General features: G+C 47.4%; 1 protein-coding gene across 1 annotated transcript in view; it reads right to left on the reverse strand.

Annotated features, from left to right (window-relative positions):
- Window positions 1–7,054, reverse strand: part of FAF2 (Fas associated factor family member 2) — a 21,070-nt gene extending 14,016 nt beyond the window's left edge. The window contains exon 1 of the mRNA XM_075342365.1: window positions 6,946–7,054. Within this exon, the coding sequence (XP_075198480.1) occupies window positions 6,946–7,041 (96 nt within the window). The 5' untranslated portion in view covers window positions 7,042–7,054. The remainder of the gene's footprint in view (window positions 1–6,945) is intronic.
- Between the last annotated feature and the right edge of the window lie 14,820 nt (window positions 7,055–21,874).

Genomic DNA, 21,874 nt, shown 5'->3' on the forward strand with positions numbered 1-21,874 from the left:
AACGCTTCACACCCAAAGGAGGAAGGATGGTCGGGCGTGCGCACTGCTGCTCTGTTTAGGGAGGTGGATAAAGAGGACTCATTCGGCTGATTATTGTGGCTCCGACGGCTAGTCACCCGCTGGTCTATACAACCCCTTTAACTATGTCCTCAAATTTAGACAATGGAAAAAGACACAGGGGTTAGGTTTTTTTAGACTAGTAATACTGATGCCAAATCTATGGGATAAGCCATCAATATAGGTATATACAGGGGTCCTGACACGGCGACATATCAGATATGTCCTGGGTTGTAGAGGCCCTTAAAGGAAGGGTGTTGCGGTTTTTTATTTTTGTATTAATAGTGATTATGAAATCAAGTATTTTTAATACAAAATTAAACTCATTGTTTATTTAGTTTTTATTTAATTATAGTGTTACTGAAGCACTGGGGGCTGCAGTCTTAAAGTTGGTGTTTGTAACGACAGTTACCTTCTTTATGGCAGCCTCCAGGGCATAGAGGGCAATGGTTGGATTCCGTCCCCATTGAGTTGCATTAGAGAAGGCGTCTGCTGTGAGATGGACGCGCCCCCTGGGATGCCAGATCACAGCAGAAGTAGGAGATCAGCGTCATCTTTGTGGAGCACACAGCGTATGACGTGTGCTCCATTTGCCCTGTCATCCGCCGGGATGGATGGGGTCAGTACCAACGCCGGGCAATGGTGATTGCACCGTTACTGATCCTGGCGTGCTTTTCTCCAACTCTGCTGTTCAGCCCCCGTCCCGTTCCCAGTTCAGCCCCCCTCCCCGCTCCACCAGTTACACCTCCATCGCTCACCCCACGTGTGCGCACTTCGGGCCTCCGTCCGCTGCTCATACTGTAATTGCTGACAGGACATCCTGCCGGGGGCGCAGGTCTGAGGTGAGTGCATGCGGCTGGAAGCGGTGATCTGTAGTCTGAGCGGCACTGCACTACGGATCACCCCTCCTCACTGCATGTCACCTCGGACCTCTGATCCCAACCAGCAGCACAGTATATGGGGGTGCGAGATACAGTGAGGCATTGGGAGACAGCCAGCAATGGGGCTTAGGGATACAGTGGAGCACTATGCAGCTGTCCTTGGTGACACTTCAGACATATGACCCTAAACTTCATTCTCTTATCCTTTTGGAAACACCCAGATTGGGAGGGGAGGTGGCATCACACACAGGAGAGCAGATTCTGCACACTTTACTGCAGCTGTAATGTGAGCTAGTACTACAGTAGTTCTACAGCAGGATTTCAGCAGCTAATCCCCCTAGTGTTTAAGGCTATGTGCGCACTTACCGGATTTTGCCGCGGATTTTCCGCGGATTTGCTGCATGTTTCGCTGCAGAAAATGTTCATAACATCTCTGCAGTGAATCACCAGCAAATCCTATGGAGAAAAAAAAATCCTGTGCGCACTGGGCGGAATTTGACAGCTGCATGTTTTGCTGCGGGAATCCCGCAGCAAAAACAAGTGCATGTCACTTCTTTTCCGCACATCGCTGCGGGATTTCACTCCATTGACTCCAATGTTAATCATGAAATCCCGCAGGGAATAACGCAGGCAGCAAATTCTGTGCGGTTCACTGCGTTTTCCTGCGTTATTCCCTGCGGTATTTCGCGGTTTACCTCCGGTAATGTACATCGCCTGTCTGCGGTTTGCAGGGAAGTGATGTCATTACAGGAAGAGGAAGCCGTGCAGAGAGTAAACACAAACACATCACAGACACACACATCACAGACACAGAACACATCACAGACATAGATCACAGACACATAGAACACACATAGAAATAAAACGGAAATATAGAAAACAAAGAACGTGGGCTCCGCTGCATATTTACCTTCCAGCCGAGGTAAACACACAGCGGCGGCCCGGTATTCTCAGGCTGGGGAGGGAGAGAGGCAGGGTTAATGTCCCCCGCCTCACTCCCCCTCCCGCAGCCGAGAATATCAGCCGCAGCTGCCCCGGGACTGTCGCATACATTATGCGGCAATACCGGCGTGTCCTCGGCTCTTCTTGCTGCCGTGTAGCAGTGGCAGCAAGGTAATACAAGGGGTTAATGATGGTGGGGGACCACCGCCATTAACTCCAGGCTTGATCATGGCAGCGTCTATGTGACAGCTGACATGATCAACCCGTAAGTAAAGTGAAAAAACACAGACACCGAAAAATCCTTTATTTTAAATAAAACAAACAAGCCTCGTTTACCATTTTATTAACCCCTCCCGCACCAAAGCTCCGGCGTAATCCACCGCTCCGACGTAATCCACAGGGTCCTGCGCTGCTTCCATCCAGCCGCGACTGTCACAGACACAGCGCTGAATGAAAGCAGCAGACAGCAGAGGTAATTACCGGTCATTTCCCACGGCCGGTAATGTGAACTCACTGCCGACCGTGGGAAATGTAGCGATCTGTCCTCTATCTATCTATCCCTCTATCTATCCCTCTATCTATCCCTCTATCTATCCCTCTATCTATCCCTCTATCTATCCCTCTATCTATCCCTCTATCTATCCCTCTATCTATCCCTCTATCTATCCCTCTATCTATCCCTCTATCTATCCCTCTATCTATCCCTCTATCTATCTGTCTGTCTATCTATCTATCCCTCTATCTATTCTTCTGTCTATCTACTATCAGAATTAAATGACTTTTTTTTTTTTTTTTTTCAATGTGCTTTATTGCATTGAATGCAATAAAGCACATCCCAACCCGCACGCGGCAAAACCGCGGCAATACCGCGAATAATACCGCAGTAAAACCGCGGCAAACCGCATGCGGTTTTCGGGTGCGGTTTCCCGAGGTTTTTTACCGCGGGTGCGGTAATCTTTGAGAGCATGCGGAATTTTCTCAAGAAAATTTCATTTCCCAGTGCGCACAAGGCCTAAGAGTGGAAAATATCAAGCTTTCAATTTTTTATTTTTTTTTCTGAATTAAAAACAAATAATTTTATTTAAACAAAACATTAAGACTTTATATTTTTTCAAATATTGAAAACAACATTTTTTTGACGACACCATCCCTTTAAAACAGATACTGCTTTGAGCAATGCAGGCAGTGATGAGCATGGGAATGGCTTTATCTGAGGTTGGGAGGGGGTATACAGTGGGATCAATTGGCATACAATGAATAATCATATCTCCAGGATCCCTCTCAGGATTTTATCAGTCAAGATAATCTCACTGGTCTTTAGGTGCCATAAAAGAAATAAGCTTCCCCCACACAAGCTCTTTGTTATATAGACAAGCTGTGCAAACACAGATGCAGTTTAAAGCATGGGGGATGAGTGCAACAGCCTCTGATAAGATATCATTTCAGGATCTCTGAGGTGGAGCTAGGCTTCAGTCTATGATTTAAGGTACCATCACACACAGCGACAGCAACAACGACGTCGCTGCTTGGTCACCATTTTCTGTGACGTAGCAGCGACGTCCCGTCGCTGTGTGTGACATCCAGCAATCAGCTGGCCCCTGCTGTGAGGTCGATGCTCGTTACTGAATGTCCTGCTTTATCTTTTGCTCGTTGCTCTCCCGCAGCACACATCGCTGTGTGTGACATTGAGAGAGCGACGAACTGAAGCGAGCAGGGTGCCGGCGTCTGGCAGCTGCGGTAAGCTGTAACAAAGGTAAACATCGGGTAACCAAGGGAAAGCCCTTACCTTGGTTACCCGATATTTACCTTCGTTACCAGCGTCCGCCGCTCTCACGCTGCCAGTGCTGGCTCCCTGCACGCCAGAGTACACATCGGGTAAATAAGCAAGGGTTTGCTTATTAACCCGATGTGTACTCTGGAGTGCAGGGAGCCAGCGCTAAGCGGTGTGCGCTGGTAACCAATGTAAATATCGGGTAACCAAGCCCTTGGTTACCCGATATTTACCAAGCGCAGCAACGCTTCCACCCGTCGCTGCTGTCTGGGGGCTGGTCACTGGTGAGATCTGCCTGTGTGACAGCTCACCAGCGACCATGTAACAACGCAGCAGCGATCCTGATAAGGTCAGGTCGCCCGTCGTGATCGCTGCTGCATCGCTATGTGTGAACCCATCATAACTCTTACGCTAATGATAACCACATTTGTAAATGTGGTTATTTGTTAAACCCAATAAGTATCAATGTTAAACTGAAAAAAAAAAAAAAACAACACCGCACTAATGCCCCACTGAAGTTACCAGGTGCTATCGGAGGTGCAGACACATAATTTTACTCTCACAATTAAGGGTGTCCACGTGTAACAACGCATCTGTGGCCAGATCTGTCTAATGCTTGTAAAGAAATGTGAGAAGAAATCTGGTGCTTGGCCAGACCTGTGGAAGAGCCTTGGAGGCGAAACGGCAGTCATTCTCTGAATGGCCTGCATCCGATGTTCCACCTGCTGTGTTGTAATGTTTTGAACACAATATAGTCAAGTTTTATGAAAGGGTGAGTGCTATGTTTTTCTTCTTTTCATATGGACGGAGTATCCCAATGTTCCTGAAGTACTGGATCCGCTGGATATACTGGTCTAATATGCCTGGAAATTCCCTAGAAATCTTCTGGAGTGCTCTGGTCTGTAACCCTGCGAATATACAGCTAACAGTATACGTGGATCTCTGACACGTGCCGGTATGGAGGGTGGACCCTAAATCTTCTGGATTGCTCCGGTCTGTAACCCTGCGTATATACGGATAGCACGCACAATATACGTGGATCTCTGACACATGCCGGTATGGAGGGTGGACCCTAAATCTTCTGGAGTGCTCCGGTCTCTAACCCTGCGTATATACAGATATCACAGTATACGTGGATCTCTGACACATGCCGGTATGGAGGGTGAACCCTAAATCTTCTGGATTGCTCCGGTCTGTAACCCTGCGTATATACGGATATCACAGTATACGTGGATCTCTGACACATGCCGGTATGGAGGGTGAACCCTAAATGTTCTGGATTGCTCCGGTCTGTAACCCTGCGTATATACGGATATCACAGTATACGTGGATCTCTGACACATGCCGGTATGGAGGGTGAACCCTAAATGTTCTGGATTGCTCCGGTCTGTAACCCTGCGTATATACAGATAGCACAATATACGTGAATCTCTGACAAATGCCGGTATGGAGGGTGAACCCTAAATCTTCTGGAGTGCTCCGGTCTGTAACCCTGAGTATATACAGATATTACAATATACGTGGATCTGACACATGCCGGTATGGAGGGTGAACCCTAAATCTTCTGGAGTGCTCCGGTCTATAACCCTGCGTATATACAGATATCACAGTATACGTGGATCTCTGACATGCCGGTATGGAGGTTGAACCCTAAATCTTCTGGAGTGCTCCGGTCTATAACCCTGCGTATATACAGATATTACAGTATACGTGGATCTCTGACACATGCCGGTTTGGAGGGTGGACCCTAAATCTTCTGGAGTGCTCTGGTCTGTAACCCTGCGTATATACAGATATTACAATATACGTGGATCTGACACATGCCGGTATGGAGGGTGGACCCTAAGTCTTCTGGAGTGCTCCGGTCTCTAACCCTGCGTATATACAAATATCACAATGTACGTGGATCTTTGACACGTGCCGGTATGGAGGGTGAACCCTAAGGCTATGTGTCCACGGGAGACTGTAGCTGCGGATTTTTCTGCATCAAAATCCGCAGCTTTCCCGCAAAATCCGCACCTTTTCAAAGGTGCGGATTTGACGCGGATTTATCGCGGAATTGCCGCGGATTTTGGTGCGGATTTTTTTCTTTACCAATTTTAAAGACAAAATCCGGATGAAAATCCGCAACAATAATTGACATGTTGCAGATTTTTCCGGATCAAAATCCGCAGCATGGGCACAGCATTTCCAAAATGCCATAGAAATGGCTGGGAAATGCCTGAGCTGCAGATTTTCGGGAAATCCGCGGCTTTTCCGCGAGAAATCCGCACATTTTCCGCAGAGTGGGCACATAGCCTAAATCTTCTGGATTGCTCCGGTCTGTAACCCTGCGTATATACGGATATCACAGTATACGTGGATCTCTGACACATGCCGGTATGGAGGGTGGACCCTAAATCTTCTGGACTGCTCCGGTCTATAACCCTGCGTATATACGGATATCACAGTATACGTGGATCTCTGACATGCCGGTATGGAGGGTGGACCCTAAATCTTCTGGACTGCTCCGGTCTATAACCCTGCGTATATACAGATATCACAATATACGTGGATCTTTGACACGTGCCGGTATGGAGGGTGGATCCTAAATGAAGGGTTAGCTCTCAAACTGCCCTGACTTTTCTAGATTAAAGTGGCGATCAGAGGAGTGACCCCCCTCCCGGATGAAGACCCCTTAGTGGTTGCAGGAGAAATGGTTAGTAAACAGGTCATTTCTAGGACCCTGTATACATCTCCATATAATCAGAGGGTCAATAGTAATTCAGAGGGTCAGCTCTGCTGCATAGGACGTGTGACAATCTACAGGTGACCATGTCCTCTATTCCGGCACCTGGTAATCCGCTGATTGTACAGAGCTGGCCATATTAGTGGCCTCACAGCAGGGACCACGTGTGATCTGCGGCTCCACCACGGCCCTCTGGCTATAAGCCCGAATAGACAAGAGCAGGGCCAGGACCGCTGCTGCCGACCTCCGGGCCATATGCAATGTCCACTCCCAGTCTGCACGGAGCAGCCCCATGTGGCCAGCCATCTTTCTGCAAGGCTGCGGGTAATGATGGGGGCAGGGAGCCCTCCTCACCTGTCCAGACTAGCGGCCTCCGACTAACGTCCCAACGGCCTGTGCACCCGCCATGTCCCCACAGCTCCGCAGCGCTCACCCCGGGGCCACAACGCATCCCTCCAGACTCCATACAAAACAGGCCATAGACGCTGCTGCCATTGCGGCCCGTCCAGCACCACACGTGGCGGCCCCGCATACAGCCGCTCTCCATCCTCTCCCACAGCCTCTACCTGAAACTGCAGCAGCTTTTCGGTCTGCTCCTGGCTCAACTCCCGCTCCTCCGGCGCCGCCATCTTCCCCTCCGCCTTCTGACCCGTCACTCCCATTCACCGGAAATGACGAACGGCCTTCGTGGGCATCCTGGGATGGAGTTCCGGCGCGCTCCGGCCATCTTGCCCCCGGCTCTAGAAGCTGCATACAAAATCTACCTTCATTGTAGCCGGGCACTGTTATTTTCTACAGAGAAACTGAGTGGGTTTCATATGAATAAACTATCACAGACAATAGCCAGCTACAATACCCCCTCAGAGGCAACAACCGTGCCCCTACAATACCCCCTCAGAGACAACAACAGTGCCCCTACAATACCCCCTCAGAGGCAACAACCGTGCCCCTACAATACCCCCTCAGAGACAACAACAGTGCCCCTACAATACCCCCTCAGAGACAACAACAGTGCCCCTACAATACCCCCTCAGAGGCAACAACCGTGCCCCTACAATACCCCCTCAGAGACAACAACAGTGCCCCTACAATACCCCCTCAGAGGCAACAACCGTGCCCCTACAATACCCCCTCAGAGGCAACAACCGTGCCCCTACAATACCCCCTCAGAGACAACAACAGTGCCCCTACAATACCCCCTCAGAGGCAACAACCGTGCCCCTACAATACCCCCTCAGAGGCAACAACCGTGCCCCTACAATACCCCCTCAGAGACAACAACAGTGCCCCTACAATACCCCCTCAGAGGCAACAACCGTGCCCCTACAATACCCCCTCAGAGACAACAACAGTGCCCCTACAATACCCCCTCAGAGACAACTGTGCCCCTACAATACCCCCTCAGAGACAACAACAGTGCCCCTACAATACCCCCTCAGAGGCAACAACCGTGCCCCTACAATACCCCCTCAGAGACAACAACAGTGCCCCTACAATACCCCCTCAGAGACAACCGTGCCCCTACAATACCCCCTCAGAGACAACAACAGTGCCCCTACAATACCCCCTCAGAGGCAACCACCGTGCCCCTACAATACCCCCTCAGAGACAACAACAGTGCCCCTACAATACCCCCTCAGAGACAACCGTGCCCCTACAATACCCCCTCAGAGACAACAACAGTGCTCCTACAATACCCCCTCAGAGACAACAACAGTGCCCCTACAATACCTCCTCTGAGACAACCGTGCCCCTACAATACCCCCTCAGAGGCAACAACCGTGCCCCTACAATACCCCCTCAGAGGCAACAACCGTGCCCCTAAAATACCCCCTCAGAGGCAACAACAGTGCCCGTACAATACCCCCTCAGAGGCAACAACAGTGCCCCTACAATACCCCCTCAGAGGCAACAACAGTGCCCCTACAATACCCCCTCAGAGGCAACAACAGTGCCCCTACAATCTCCCCTCAGAGGCAACAGTGCCCCTATAATACCCCCTCAGAGGCAACAACAGTGCCCCTACAATACCCCCTCAGAGGCAACAGTGCCCCTATAATACCCCCTCAGAGGCAACAGTGCCCCTACAATACCCCCTCAGAGGCAACAACAGTGCCCCTACAATCCCCCTCAGAGGCAACAGTGCCCCTACAATACCCCCTCAGAGGCAACAACAGTGCCCCTACAATACCCCCTCAGAGGCAACAACAGTGCCCGTACAATACCCCCTCAGAGGCAACAACAGTGCCCCTACAATCTCCCCTCAGAGGCAACAGTGCCCCTATAATACCCCCTCAGAGGCAACAACAGTGCCCCTACAATACCCCCTCAGAGGCAACAGTGCCCCTATAATACCCCCTCAGAGGCAACAACAGTGCCCCTACAATCCCCCTCAGAGGCAACAGTGCCCCTACAATATCCTCCATGTCAGAAAGAGGATGGCACTCACCAAAATCTAGTAGATTCTTTATTAGAAAAGGTGCAGTAAAAGCGGCAGGAGTAGAGCTGTCAGCAGGCCCCCTCACGGACGACGTCCGTTTCACGTATGAATACACTTCCTCAGGTCCATCATGGTCATTCATACGCGAAACGGCCGTCGTCCGTGAGGGGGCCTGCTGACAGCTCTACTCCTGCCACTTTTACTGCACCTTTTCTAAGGCTGGAGTCACACTTGCGATTAAGGAGTGCTTTACACGCTGCAACATCGCTACCGATATATCGGGGTCACGTCGTTAGTGACGCACATCCGGCGCCGGTAGCGACATCGCAGTGTGTAACACTAATGAGCGACGATCAACGATCGCAAAATCGTTCCAAAACGGTGCTCGTTGACATGTCGTACATTTCCTTAATGTCGTTGCTACTGCCACCGGTACGATGTTGTTCGTCGTTGCTGCAGCACCACACATCGCTATGTGTAACACCGCAGGAACGACGAACATCTCCTTACCTGCGTCCAGCGGCAATGCGGAAGGAAGGAGGTGGGCGGGATGTTACGTCCTGCTCATCTCCGCCCCTCCGCTTCTATTGGCCGGCCGCTTAGTGAGCGCGGCAGTGACGTCGCTATGACGCCGAACGCCCTCCCCCTTGAAGGAGGGATTGTTCGGTGGTCATAGCGACGTCGCTATCAAGGTATGTGCGTGTGACGCTGCCGTAGCGATAATGTTCGCTACGGCAATGATCACAATATCGCACACACGACGGGGGCAGGTGCTATCGCGCTCGACATCACTAGCAATTGCTAGCGATATCGCAGCGTGTAAAGTACCCCTAACTCGCATGAGTGCTATGCGAGAAAATCTCGAATTGCACTTGGACAAATGTTAATCAATGATTCAGCTCCCATCTGCTATTTTTTTCTCACTCCAAATCGGACTGAGAAAAAAATCGCAGCATGCTGCGTTTTAGTGAGTTTCTCGCGCGAGTCACTCCAATACAAGTCTATGGGTGTGTGGAAAAAAAACAGATGTCACACGGACGGCACAGAGGTTATCCTAGTGACATCCGTTTTTCATAATAGATTTCTAGCAAGTAGCAGAGAACACTGTAAATGCTCCTGTACATAACAGTACATGAATAGCAGCTGCTGAGGGTAAAAACTGATTGCACACTGATGAAATGTGAGAAGAAATCGTCCGAGAATCGGACCGATTTTCCAATCGCAAGTGTGACTCCAGCCTAATAAAGAATCTACTGGATCTTGGTGAGTGCCATCCTCTTTCTGACATGGACTCTATTACTGAACTTTTGGACGAGCACCTCTCAGCCAGCTGGGTGGAGGATCCCTGCCCTGATCCTGCATTAGTGATTCACGCTTGCACAAGTGAGGAGGTTGGTGCTGCAGTTGTCTCTCTGTGGAATTGGCTCCTACAATATCCCCTCAGAGCCAACTAAACTACAGTACCCCTACAATACCTCCTCAGAGGCAACAACAGTGCCCCTACAATACCCCCTCAGAGGCAACAACAGTGCCCCTACAATACCTCCTCAGAGGCAACAACAGTGCCCCTACAATACCCCCTCAGAGGCAACAATAGTGCCCGTACAATACCCCCTTAGAGGCAACAACAGTGCTCCTACAATGTCCCCTCAGAGGCAACAACGGTGCCCCTACAATATCCCCTCAGAGGCAATAACAGTGCCCCTACAATATCCCCTCAGAGGCAACAACAGTGCCCCTACAATACTCCCTCAGAGGCAACAACAGTGCCCCTACAATACCACCTCAGAGGCAACAACCGTGCCCCTACAATACCCCCTCAGAGGCAACAGTGCCCCTATAATACCCCCTCAGAGGCAACAACAGTGCCCCTACAATACCACTTCAGAGGCGACAACAGTGCCCCTACAATACTCCCTTAGAGGCAACAACAGTGCCCCTGCAATACTCCCTCAGAGGCAACAACAGTGCCCCTACAATACCCCCTCAGAGACAACAACAGTGCTCCTACAATACCCTCTCAGAGGCAACAACAGTGCCCCTACAATACCCCCTCAAAGGCAACAACAGTGCCCCTATAACATCCCCTCAGAGGCAACAACAGTGCACCTACAATATCCCCTCAGAGGCAACAACAGTGCTCCTACAATATCCCCTCAGAGCCAACTACAGTGCCAATACAATACTCCCTCAGAGGCAACAACAGTGATCCTACAATATTCCCTCAGAACCAACTAAACTACAGTGCCCCAACAATACCCCTTCAGAGGCAACAATAGTGCCCCTACAATACCCTCTCAGAGGCAACAACAGTGCCTTTACAATACCCCCTCAAAGGTAACAATAGTGCCCGTACAATACCCCCTCAGAGGCAACAACAGTGCCCCTGCAATATCCTCTCAGAGGCAACAACAGTGCCCCTATAATACCCCCTCAGAGGCAACAACAGTGCTCCTAAAATGTCCCCTCAGAGGCAACAACAGTGCCCCTAGAATATCTTCTCAGAGGCAACAACAGTGATCCTACAATATCCCCTCAAAGGCAACAACAGTACCCCTACAATACCCCCTTAGAGGCAAAAACAGTGCCCCTACAATACTCCCTCAGAGGCAACAGTGCTCCTACAATACCCCCTCAGAGGTAACAACAGTGCCCCTACAATATCCTCTCAGAGGCAACAACAGTGCCCCTATAATATGACTTCATTGCCAACAACCATGCCCTTATAATACCCCTTTAGAGACAATTACAATGCCCCTACTTTGCCCACTTAAGGCCAACTACAATGCCCCTACAGTACACCTTTACAGCTAAAGTGGCCCTATATTACCCCCTCAGGGCCAACTACAGTGCCCCTATACAGGGCCGGCTCCAGGTTTTTGTGGGCCCCGGGCGGAAGAGTCCCAGTGGGCCCCATCCACACACAGACACCGATACGAACATATACATATTTAAAGACAAACTCACAAAAATACATATAAACAGACAAATATATACAGTCATATACACTTACAGACACACACACACACACACAAGTCTGCTGCATACAGACAGACACACACACACACACACAACTCTGCTACATACAGACAAACACATACAACTCTGCTACATACAAACACATACAGCTCTGCTACATACAGACAAACACACACACAAACTCTGCTACATACAGACAAACACATACAACTCTGCTACATACAGACAAACACATACAACTCTGCTACATACAGACAAACACATACAACTCTGCTACATACAGACAAACACATACAACTCTGCTACATACAGACAAACACATACAACTCTGCTACATACAGACAAACACACAACTCTGCTACATACAGACAAACACATACAACTCTGCTACATACAGACAAACACATACAACTCTGCTACATACAGACAAACACATACAACTCTGCTACATACAGACAAACACATACAACTCTGCTACATACAGACAAACACATACAACTCTGCTACATACAAACACATACAACTCTGCTACATTCAGACAAATGCACACAACTCTGCTACATTCAGACAAACACAACTCTGCTACATACAGACAAACACATACAACTCTGCTACATACAGACAAACACATACAACTCTGCTACATACAAACACATACAACTCTGCTACATACAGACAAACACACACAACTCTGCTACATACAGACAAACACACACAACTCTGCTACATACAGACAAACACATACAACTCTGCTACATACAGACAAACACATACAACTCTGCTACATACAAACACATACAACTCTGCTACATACAGACAAACACATACAACTCTGCTACATACAGACAAACACACACAACTCTGCTACATACAAACACATACAACTCTGCTACATACAGACAAACACACACAACTCTGCTACATACAGACAAACACACACAACTCTGCTACATACAGACAAACACATACAACTCTGCTACATACAGACAAACACATACAACTCTGCTACATACAGACAAACACATACAACTCTGCTACATTCAGACAAACACATACAACTCTGCTACATTCAGACAAATGCACACAACTCTGCTGCTCTGTGGGGCCCACACCCGCGGCTTGGCGGGGACAGCACCAGCGGCAGCACCCGCGGCTCGGCAGGGCCCACACCCGCGGCTCGGCGGGTACAGCACCCGCGGCACTGGCAGCACCCGCGGCTCGGCAGGGCCCACACCCGCGGCTCGGCGGGTACAGCACCCGCGGCACTGGCAGCACCCGCGGCTCGGCAGGGCCCACACCCGCGGCTCGGCGGGGCCAGCACCCGCGGCTCGGCGGGGCCCACACCCGCGGAATCGGCGGGTGGGGGCATTGGCAGGGGCCAGGGCATACATCCAGGGGGTAGAAGCAGCTCACCGGGGCCTATAATGGGGAGGCGGGGAGGGCACTTACCCGATTAGGTCACGGTGGAGAGGGGGCCCACACAGCGCCGGACAGAAGCTCGCCTCCTTCATCTGTGGGACTGAGAAGGCGGTAGCTCCGCCCACAGGTGAAATTCAAACGAGGATGTCTGCGCGCCTTAAAGTGACGGCGCCGCAGATTGCTGCCGAGGACTGCGGTCCCCGGAACTCGGCCGGGGACCGCAGAACTGTAAAGGCGAGTGGGCCCCGGCCAAGGGACAGGAGAACTGACGAGGCCGAGTGGGCCCCCCCGGCTCTCCAGGGCCCCGGCATTTGCCCGGGTTTGCCGGGTGCTGACGCCGGCCCTGCCCCTATAGTACCCCGTTAGAGGCGGTCAGTTTTTTTACATCTCTAGTATACTCCCTTCTGACTAAGTACTCCGCTCACTAGCCAAGGGCATTTTAATCATAATAGCTGGATCTCACCTGCCCTTTAAATTGTAGGCTTTTAACCCAGGTAGAGGCATTCAAGGATAGAGTCCCAACTACGGGGTACGCCTTGTCACTAGCTGTTGGGCTTTTCACAAATTGGCCAAATTGTACCTCATTTTTACTCTAGTTTTTATGGCAGTAATGCAGTTCCAAATTTCTATATTTATTTTGAGACATCAAATGACATAGGTTGGGTAATGCATAAAAAAGTTGTCTTTTTTTTCCTCCAACCCACTACCTACTCACTATGAGACATGTCACCTGATGTAATCGGTCAGGTTACTAGGAGGAAGTCGAAGGAGGGCACACAGTCTAAGCAGCCTAAGGCTCTGGCTACCTTTTATTCCTCCACAGTCTGATATATGCAGATCTTGCCTCTTGGAAATGTACCTATTTTGAGATCAAGACTCCTTTTTGCATCATGGACATGCCATAAAGGTCAGAGATGAAAATAACCCATTAAAGAGCCCGACTTTCTATATATTTCCTAAAAGCAGATTTCCTGCCATTTTTTGGCTAATTCATAACATCTAATTTTTGCTAAAAATATGGTGTGTCTGATTTTAAAAAAATTGACCCAAACAAATCACGTCAAAAACCTTCAATTATTGACTATATTATAAACATGGGTAGCAATTTCAATGTAAAAAGGATTACACACACAAATATTAATATTCCTTCCAAAAGCATAATTTCATATACACTGGAGATCAAAATTAGAGAACCACACACAATTTACTAAATGTTAAGGTCATTCTGTAGTCCTATGTGATTATACCCTAACATGAGTAAACTAGTCGTATTTTAAGCTTATTTCGTAAATTTAATTGTTTCAAAAGCACATAATAAAAATGTAAATGAGATGAATGAAAAAGAACACGGATCAAAATGAGAGAGCACTTTTAGATTCCTGCAAGTTATTGGTGGTAACCTGGCACCTGGTGACTGGCAGCCTAACTTTCTAGTTTGCACTGACTTTGCAAAAATGGTGTGCCGTTCCAAAGTGACTGAAATCCTCCGGCAGCAGATTGTTCAAATGAAGGCCAAAGTGATGACCCAATTAGCCATAGCAAAAGAAGTTTGTTGTTGCAAGTCTGTGATTTTGAGAATATTGTATCTTTACAACATCTCAAACTCTTTCAAGTCCCCCAATAAGGCTGGTCGCCCTCGAAAGACAAATACAAGACGGTACAGGATAATGCATAGAATCTCCATGAGTAATCGTTTCAACACTGCAGCTGGAATTGCTCTCCAGTTCAGCACTGAACAGGATAAGGATATGTCTTGTCATACAGTGTCACAACGTTTAAGAGCATTTGGATGGAAAACCCACTCTAAAGTGACCAAACCTCTCATTAGCAGAAAGAATCAAAAGGCTAGACTTGCCTTTGGTGAGGAGCGTGTTGTGTGAACAAAGGAGAAGTGGTCCACAGTTCAATTTAGTGATGAAAGAAAGTTTAATTTATTTGGGTCTGAGGGGAAACATTATGTTCATCTACAAACTGGGGAAATACTGAATCCAAAGTGTGTTAAGAAGTCAGTGAATGGTGGTGGAGGAAGTGTCATGGTTTGGGGAATGTTTTCTGCAGCAGGAATTGGACTTCTCATACAGCTACATGGCAGAGTGAATGCAAATGTGTATCAGAAATTCTTTAATAACACATGGTTCCTTACTTGCGTTCATCACTCAATCAAACAGCAATTCTCATGCAGGACAATGCCCTCTGTCACACAGCAAAACATCTAAAGCAGTTCATTGAAACAGAAAACATTAAAGTGAACCTGTCAGGTCCTGTATGCACCCAGAACCGTGAGCAGTTCTGGGTGCATATTGGTAATCCCTGTCTAACCATCCCTGTATACATTAGCATAGATAGAGAGATCTTTAGAAAAAGTATTTCTAAAGATCTTATATCGTATGCTAATGAGTGAGGACTGTAGCCCCAAGGGAATTGCTTCCCTTGCTAGTCGCCCCCATTAGCATGTTAGTACGCCCCTGTGGGCATGCTAACATGCTAATGAATGTGCAGCGTCAGAGGATCAGCTCACTCACCTCTCCACCACCATCGCGTCCAACGCTGGATTTCGGCTCAGTGCGCATGACCCCGGTGTTTGGGTCATGCGCACTATGAAGCCGGGTGTACGCGTCCTGGCTTCAAACTGAAGTAGTGCGCATGACCGAACCTCCGGGGTCATGCGCACTGAGCTGAAATCCAGCATTTCATAGTGCGCATGACCCAAACTCCGGGGTCATGTGCATTGAGCCAAAATCAATGGACGCGATGGCGGCGGAGAGGTGAGTGAATCATAGAATACTAGAGTTGGAAGGGACCTCCTGGGTCATCTAGTCCAACCCCCGGCTCAAAGCAGGATTCACTAAATAATCCCAGACAGATGTCCATCCAACCTCTTTTTAAAGACTTCCATTGAAGGAGAACTCGCCACCTCTTGTGGCAGCCTGTTCCACTCGTTGATCACCCTCACTGTCAAAAAGTTTTTCCTAATATCTAATCTGTGTCTCCTCCCCATCAGTTTCATCCCATTGCTTCTAGTCTTTCCTTGTGAAAATGAGAATAAAACTGATCCCTCTAGAGTGTAACAGCCTTTAAGATATTTGTAGACAGCTATTACGTCTCCTCTCAGTCTTCTCTTTTGCAAGCTAAACAATCTTAAATCCTGTAACCGTTCCTCATAGGACATGGTTTGAAGACCAGTCACCATTCTGGTCACTCTTCTCTGAACTTGCTCCAGTTTGTTGATGTCTTTTTTAAAATGTGGTGCCCAGAACTGGACATAATATTCCAGATGAGGTCTGACCAAGAGTAGTAAAGGGGGATAATGACTTCACGTGATCTAGACTGTATGCTTCTGTTAATACATCCTAGAATGGTGTTTGCCTTTTTTGCTGCTGCATCACACTGTTGACTTATGTTCAGTCTGTGATCTATTAGTATACCTAAGTCTTTTTCACACATGCTGTTGGATAGCTCTATTCCTCCCATGCTGTATATGCTCTTTTCATTATTCTTGCCAAGATGTATGACTTTGCATTTCTCCCTGTTAAAAACCATTCTATTAGTTGCTACCCACTGTTCCAGCTTGTTTAGATCTTGTTGAATCCTCTCTCTCTCTTCTCTAGTATTAGCTGTTCCTCCTAGCAAATTTAATCAGTTTACCCTTAATTCCTTCATTTAAATCATTGATAAAGATGTTGAACAACACGGGGCCCAGGACAGAGCCCTGTGGTACCCCACTTGAGACAGTCTTCCAACTGGATGTGCAGCCATTTATGACCACTCTTTGACTATGATCACTAAGCCAGTTACGACGAATCCATCTAACCGTTGCCTTGTCCATTCCACACTTGGTCATTTTTTCAATAAGGATTGTATGAGATACTTTGTCAAATGCTTTACTGAAGTCAAGATATACTATATCTACTCCATTTCCCTGATCCACCCAGTCAGTGATTTTGTCATAGAAGGAAATTAAGTTAGTCTGACATGACTTATTAGTTACAAACCCATGCTGGCGCTGGTTAATCACTTCATTCTCATCCAGGTACTTGCATAAATGTTGTTTAATAATTTGTTCAAAGATATTTCCTGGTATGGAAGTCAGGCTCACAGGTCTGTAGTTCCCTGGGTCCACCTTCTTCCCCTTTTTGAATATAGGGACAACATTTGCTCTTCTCTAGTCTTCTGGAACTTTTCCTGTTCTTCAAGAATTTTCAAAAATTATGAAGAGTGGTTCTAATATTTCCTCTGCTATCTCTTTCAGTACTCTGGGGTATCAAAAGGAAAACTGGAGAAAAAACAGGTTTTTTGCCGTGCTTGAAGACCACAGACATAGATGTCAAAACAGATGATTCTTTTTATTTCATTCCTACGCGTTTCGGAGACCCCAACTGTCTCCTTCTTCAGGGTAAAGAACTTTACAGAAGCCAAGGAAGAGTCCTTTTATGAAGCAATGAAAAGGGAGGGAAGACAAAGGGAGGAAATCCCTGCCTATGACGTCAGCTCACCATGTGCTGCAGAGCGATGACTCATAGCCACATGGAATAGAGCCGCATCATAGTCACATTGAAAAATCACATATATTACATATAAATCTAAATGATCATCCATCATAAACAGCATCATAAACAAAAGACTGTCAAGAAATGCCAAAAATAGCTATGAAGATAATGGAAATGATGGAATATTCATATTCATATAAATCTATGCATATATATATATACACATAAAAATGCAAGGAAACTAAGACATATATTAGTGTAAACCCAAAAGGAACCGTAAAAGTTGTAAAAATTGCTAGCTGTCTCACAGCCATTACTATAACTGAAAAGACAGTGTCTTGATAGTGACTGATAGTCGGTTGCAATCAAGATCATTAGCACACGGGCGTAAAAAAACGTATGCACTGTATATGGTGACAGCATGAATATATGCAGACTAAAGTTATTAGTGTCTCCATTTGTTAATCTTATTATTCTTATTATTATTTTTGATCGTAGGATTTTAATAAAACAAAAATGCATTTACAAAAAAAGTGATGAATTGTACATTTCGGACACTACTGAACGAATCTTAAAGATCAAAAAAAGAAAAAACAAAAAATAGTATTGCGCGCATGCGTGAAAATAGAGAAGATTCTCTTACCATGGGAGGTGAAGTGAGTTCAAGCCGTGGGAAAAAATGCAAGGCGCAGGCGTGCTGCACATGGAAAGTAGCAGGATCCTCACAGTGAGGTCAAATAAGTTCAGAAGCGTGGGAACCACCTGTAGCGCTCGTGTGCGCACATAGTACCACAGCAAACTGAAGGGAAAAAGGGGAATTGCACGTAATCGTGCCGTAAATAAGGTGTATAATATAATGATCGGGAATAAATGGAACGGGACCCTGCCCGACCGTGCTGAAAGTAGAAAAAAAGTAGAAAAGGGTGCATTTAAACTCTAAACAAAAAGAACATTCCAAGTAACGAAAAAGAGGATGATCAGGCAAAGAATATATCTTTGCACCACAAAACAAGGCAGTGGGAGGGTAACAAGGGGGGGGGGAGTATAAAATTTGAAACGCGCGGTGATGCCTATAAAAACCCGATAGTAAAATACAGTAAAATAACATGGAAATGTAACCAAACCATACATTTTCAGTATAATTACCAGTATATGAAACTATAGAATATCATTATAAACCATCAACATGAGGGATTTTTAACATTGATGTCTGCATTTATGAACAGAGGGGGGGGAGGGGGGCGTGAATTTAAAACATACTTATATATATTTATTTGAATCCATTAAAATAGAAAAATATATATTTAAATCCATTAAAATAGAAAAATATATATACAAATTTTTAAAATATTTGGATATAAACAATTTTTATTTAAAAAATATAAAAGAGTAAAATGCAGACATTAAGGGTACCGAACATCATAAAACATATTTGCCTGAATTAATAAAATAAATCAGTGATTTCATTAAGACCAAAGGGTTTAAGAGTATTTAGCCTGTGTATCCAATAGGACTCCTTTCTACTGAGGGTTTCTGCCCTATTGTTAGTACTAGGAGGGACTTGCTCTATAGGTGTAATTTTAAAATCTAAATTTTTATTATGTACAATTGTGCAGTGTTTGGACAACCCATGTTTTAGGAAGCCAGTTTTAATATTAAAACGATGGGAATTTAATCTGTTATGGAGCTCCTGACTGGTTCTACCCACGTACTGCTTCCCGCAAACACAATCCACCAGATACACTACATCAGGGGTCTCAAACACGCGGCCCGTGCCTCTGTTCACTATTGCGGCCGGTGCAGGGGCCACAGCCACTGTCTGTACTTTGTTAGATGAGTGTTTTGCCGGCGCTGTGTTCTCAGAAACAAGGACTGTGCGTGCGCAGCGCCGGAAAAACATTCATCTGACATAAATCGCTGCCAGTGGCTGCGGTCCCTGCACCGGCCGCGATAGTCACCGGGGCACGGCGTGCAGACAGCAAGAAGCAGAGGTGAGGAGCCGAGCGAGCGCGAGACAGGTGAGAAGAATGGTGTTTTTTTATTTTTTGTGTATGTGAAGGACGGCACATTAACCCCTTAGCGACCTATGACGTACTGGGTACATTATGGCTCCCTGGTACTTAAGGATCCATGACATACCCAGTACGTCATGGCGAGATCGTGGCCCCGGTGGCTGCAATCGCCGTTTGCATTGCCAATAGCAAATACCTTAGATTCGGGGAGGAGGGAACCTCAGGAGGGGTGGTGTCTCCTCCCCGGATCTACGGAGGCTGTGATTGGCTGTGCGACGTTCGTCAGCCAATCACAGCCACTGTAATCTTACAGCCATTGAAAATGGCTGTAACATTGAAATCCAGCCAAGATCAGGGCAGCTGTAGCCCTGATCATTGGCTGGAGCTGGGTGACCTGTGTTTCACCCGCCCCTAGCTCTGATTGGAGAGACCGGCCTTGTGACCGATCTGTCCAATCACTGTAGATCTGGGGCTGGAGACCGCCCCCTCAGCTTCACTCCAGCGTCCGTGGGTGGAAGGAAGCCGAGAGCGATCGGTAAATTATAGCGCCCCCTTTCACCCGCCGCCGCCACTGCCCCCCCCACACTTACTACAGGATGGGGACATTACTATAGAATAGGGACAAGGTGGGCACCTGACTATAGAATAGGGACAAGGTGGGCACCGTACTATAGAATAGGGACAAGGTGGGCACATGTCTATAGAATAGGGACAAAGTGGGCACATGACTATAGAATAGGGACAAGGTGGGCACATGACTATAGAATAGGGACAAGGTGGGCACATGACTATAGGATGGGGACAAGGTGGGCACATGACTATAGAATAGGGACAAGGTGGGCACATGACTATAGAATAGGGACAAGGTGGGCACATGACTATAGAATAGGGACAAGGTGGGCACATGACTATAGAATAGGGACAAGGTGGGCACATGTCTATAGGATGGGGACAAGGTGGGCACATTACTAAAAGATGGGGTCATTACAAGGATGGGCATAATACTATTGGATGGGGACATTAGAATAGGGACAAGGCTATAGGATGGGGACAAGGTGGGCACCTGACTATAGAATAGGGACAAGGTCGGCACCTGACTATAGAATAGGGACAAGGTGGGCACATGTCTATAGAATAGGGACAAGGTGTGCACATGTCTATAGGATGGGGATAAGGTGGGCACATGACTATAGAATAGGGACAAGGTGGGCACCTGACTATAGAATAGGGACAAGGTGGGCACATGTCTATAGGATGGGGATAAGGTGGGCACATGACTATAGAATAGGGACAAGGTGGGCACCTGACTATAGAATAGGGACAAGGTGGGCACCTGACTATAGAATAGGGACAAGGTGGGCACATGTCTATAGAATAGGGACAAGGTGTGCACATGTCTATAGGATGGGGATAAGGTGGGCACATGACTATAGAATAGGGACAAGGTGGGCACATGACTAGAATAGGGACAAGGTGGGAACATGACTATAGAATAGGGACAAGGTGTGCACATGTCTATAGGATGGGGATGAGGTGGGCACATGACTACAGAATAGGGACAAGGTGGGCACATGACTATAGAATAGGGACAAGGTGGGCACATGACTATAGAATAGGGATAAGGTGTGCACATGTCTATAGGATGGGGATAAGGTGGGCACATGACTACAGAATAGAGACAAGGTGGGCACATGACTATAGAATAGGGACAAGGTGGGCACATGTCTATAGGATGGGGACAAGGTGGGCACATGTCTATAGGATGGGGACAAGGTGGGCACCGTACTATAGAATAGGGACAAGGTGGGCACATGTCTATAGAATAGGGACAAAGTGGGCACATGACTATAGAATAGGGACAAGGTGGGCACATGACTATAGAATAGGGACAAGGTGGGCACATGACTATAGGATGGGGACAAGGTGGGCACATGACTATAGAATAGGGACAAGGTGGGCACATGACTATAGAATAGGGACAAGGTGGGCACATGACTATAGAATAGGGACAAGGTGGGCACATGACTATAGAATAGGGACAAGGTGGGCACATGACTATAGAATAGGGACAAGGTGGGCACATGTCTATAGGATGGGGACAAGGTGGGCACATTACTAAAAGATGGGGTCATTACAAGGATGGGCATAATACTATTGG

This window comes from Anomaloglossus baeobatrachus, chromosome 4, assembly GCF_048569485.1.
Source record: "Anomaloglossus baeobatrachus isolate aAnoBae1 chromosome 4, aAnoBae1.hap1, whole genome shotgun sequence".
Taxonomy (NCBI): domain Eukaryota; kingdom Metazoa; phylum Chordata; class Amphibia; order Anura; family Aromobatidae; genus Anomaloglossus; species Anomaloglossus baeobatrachus.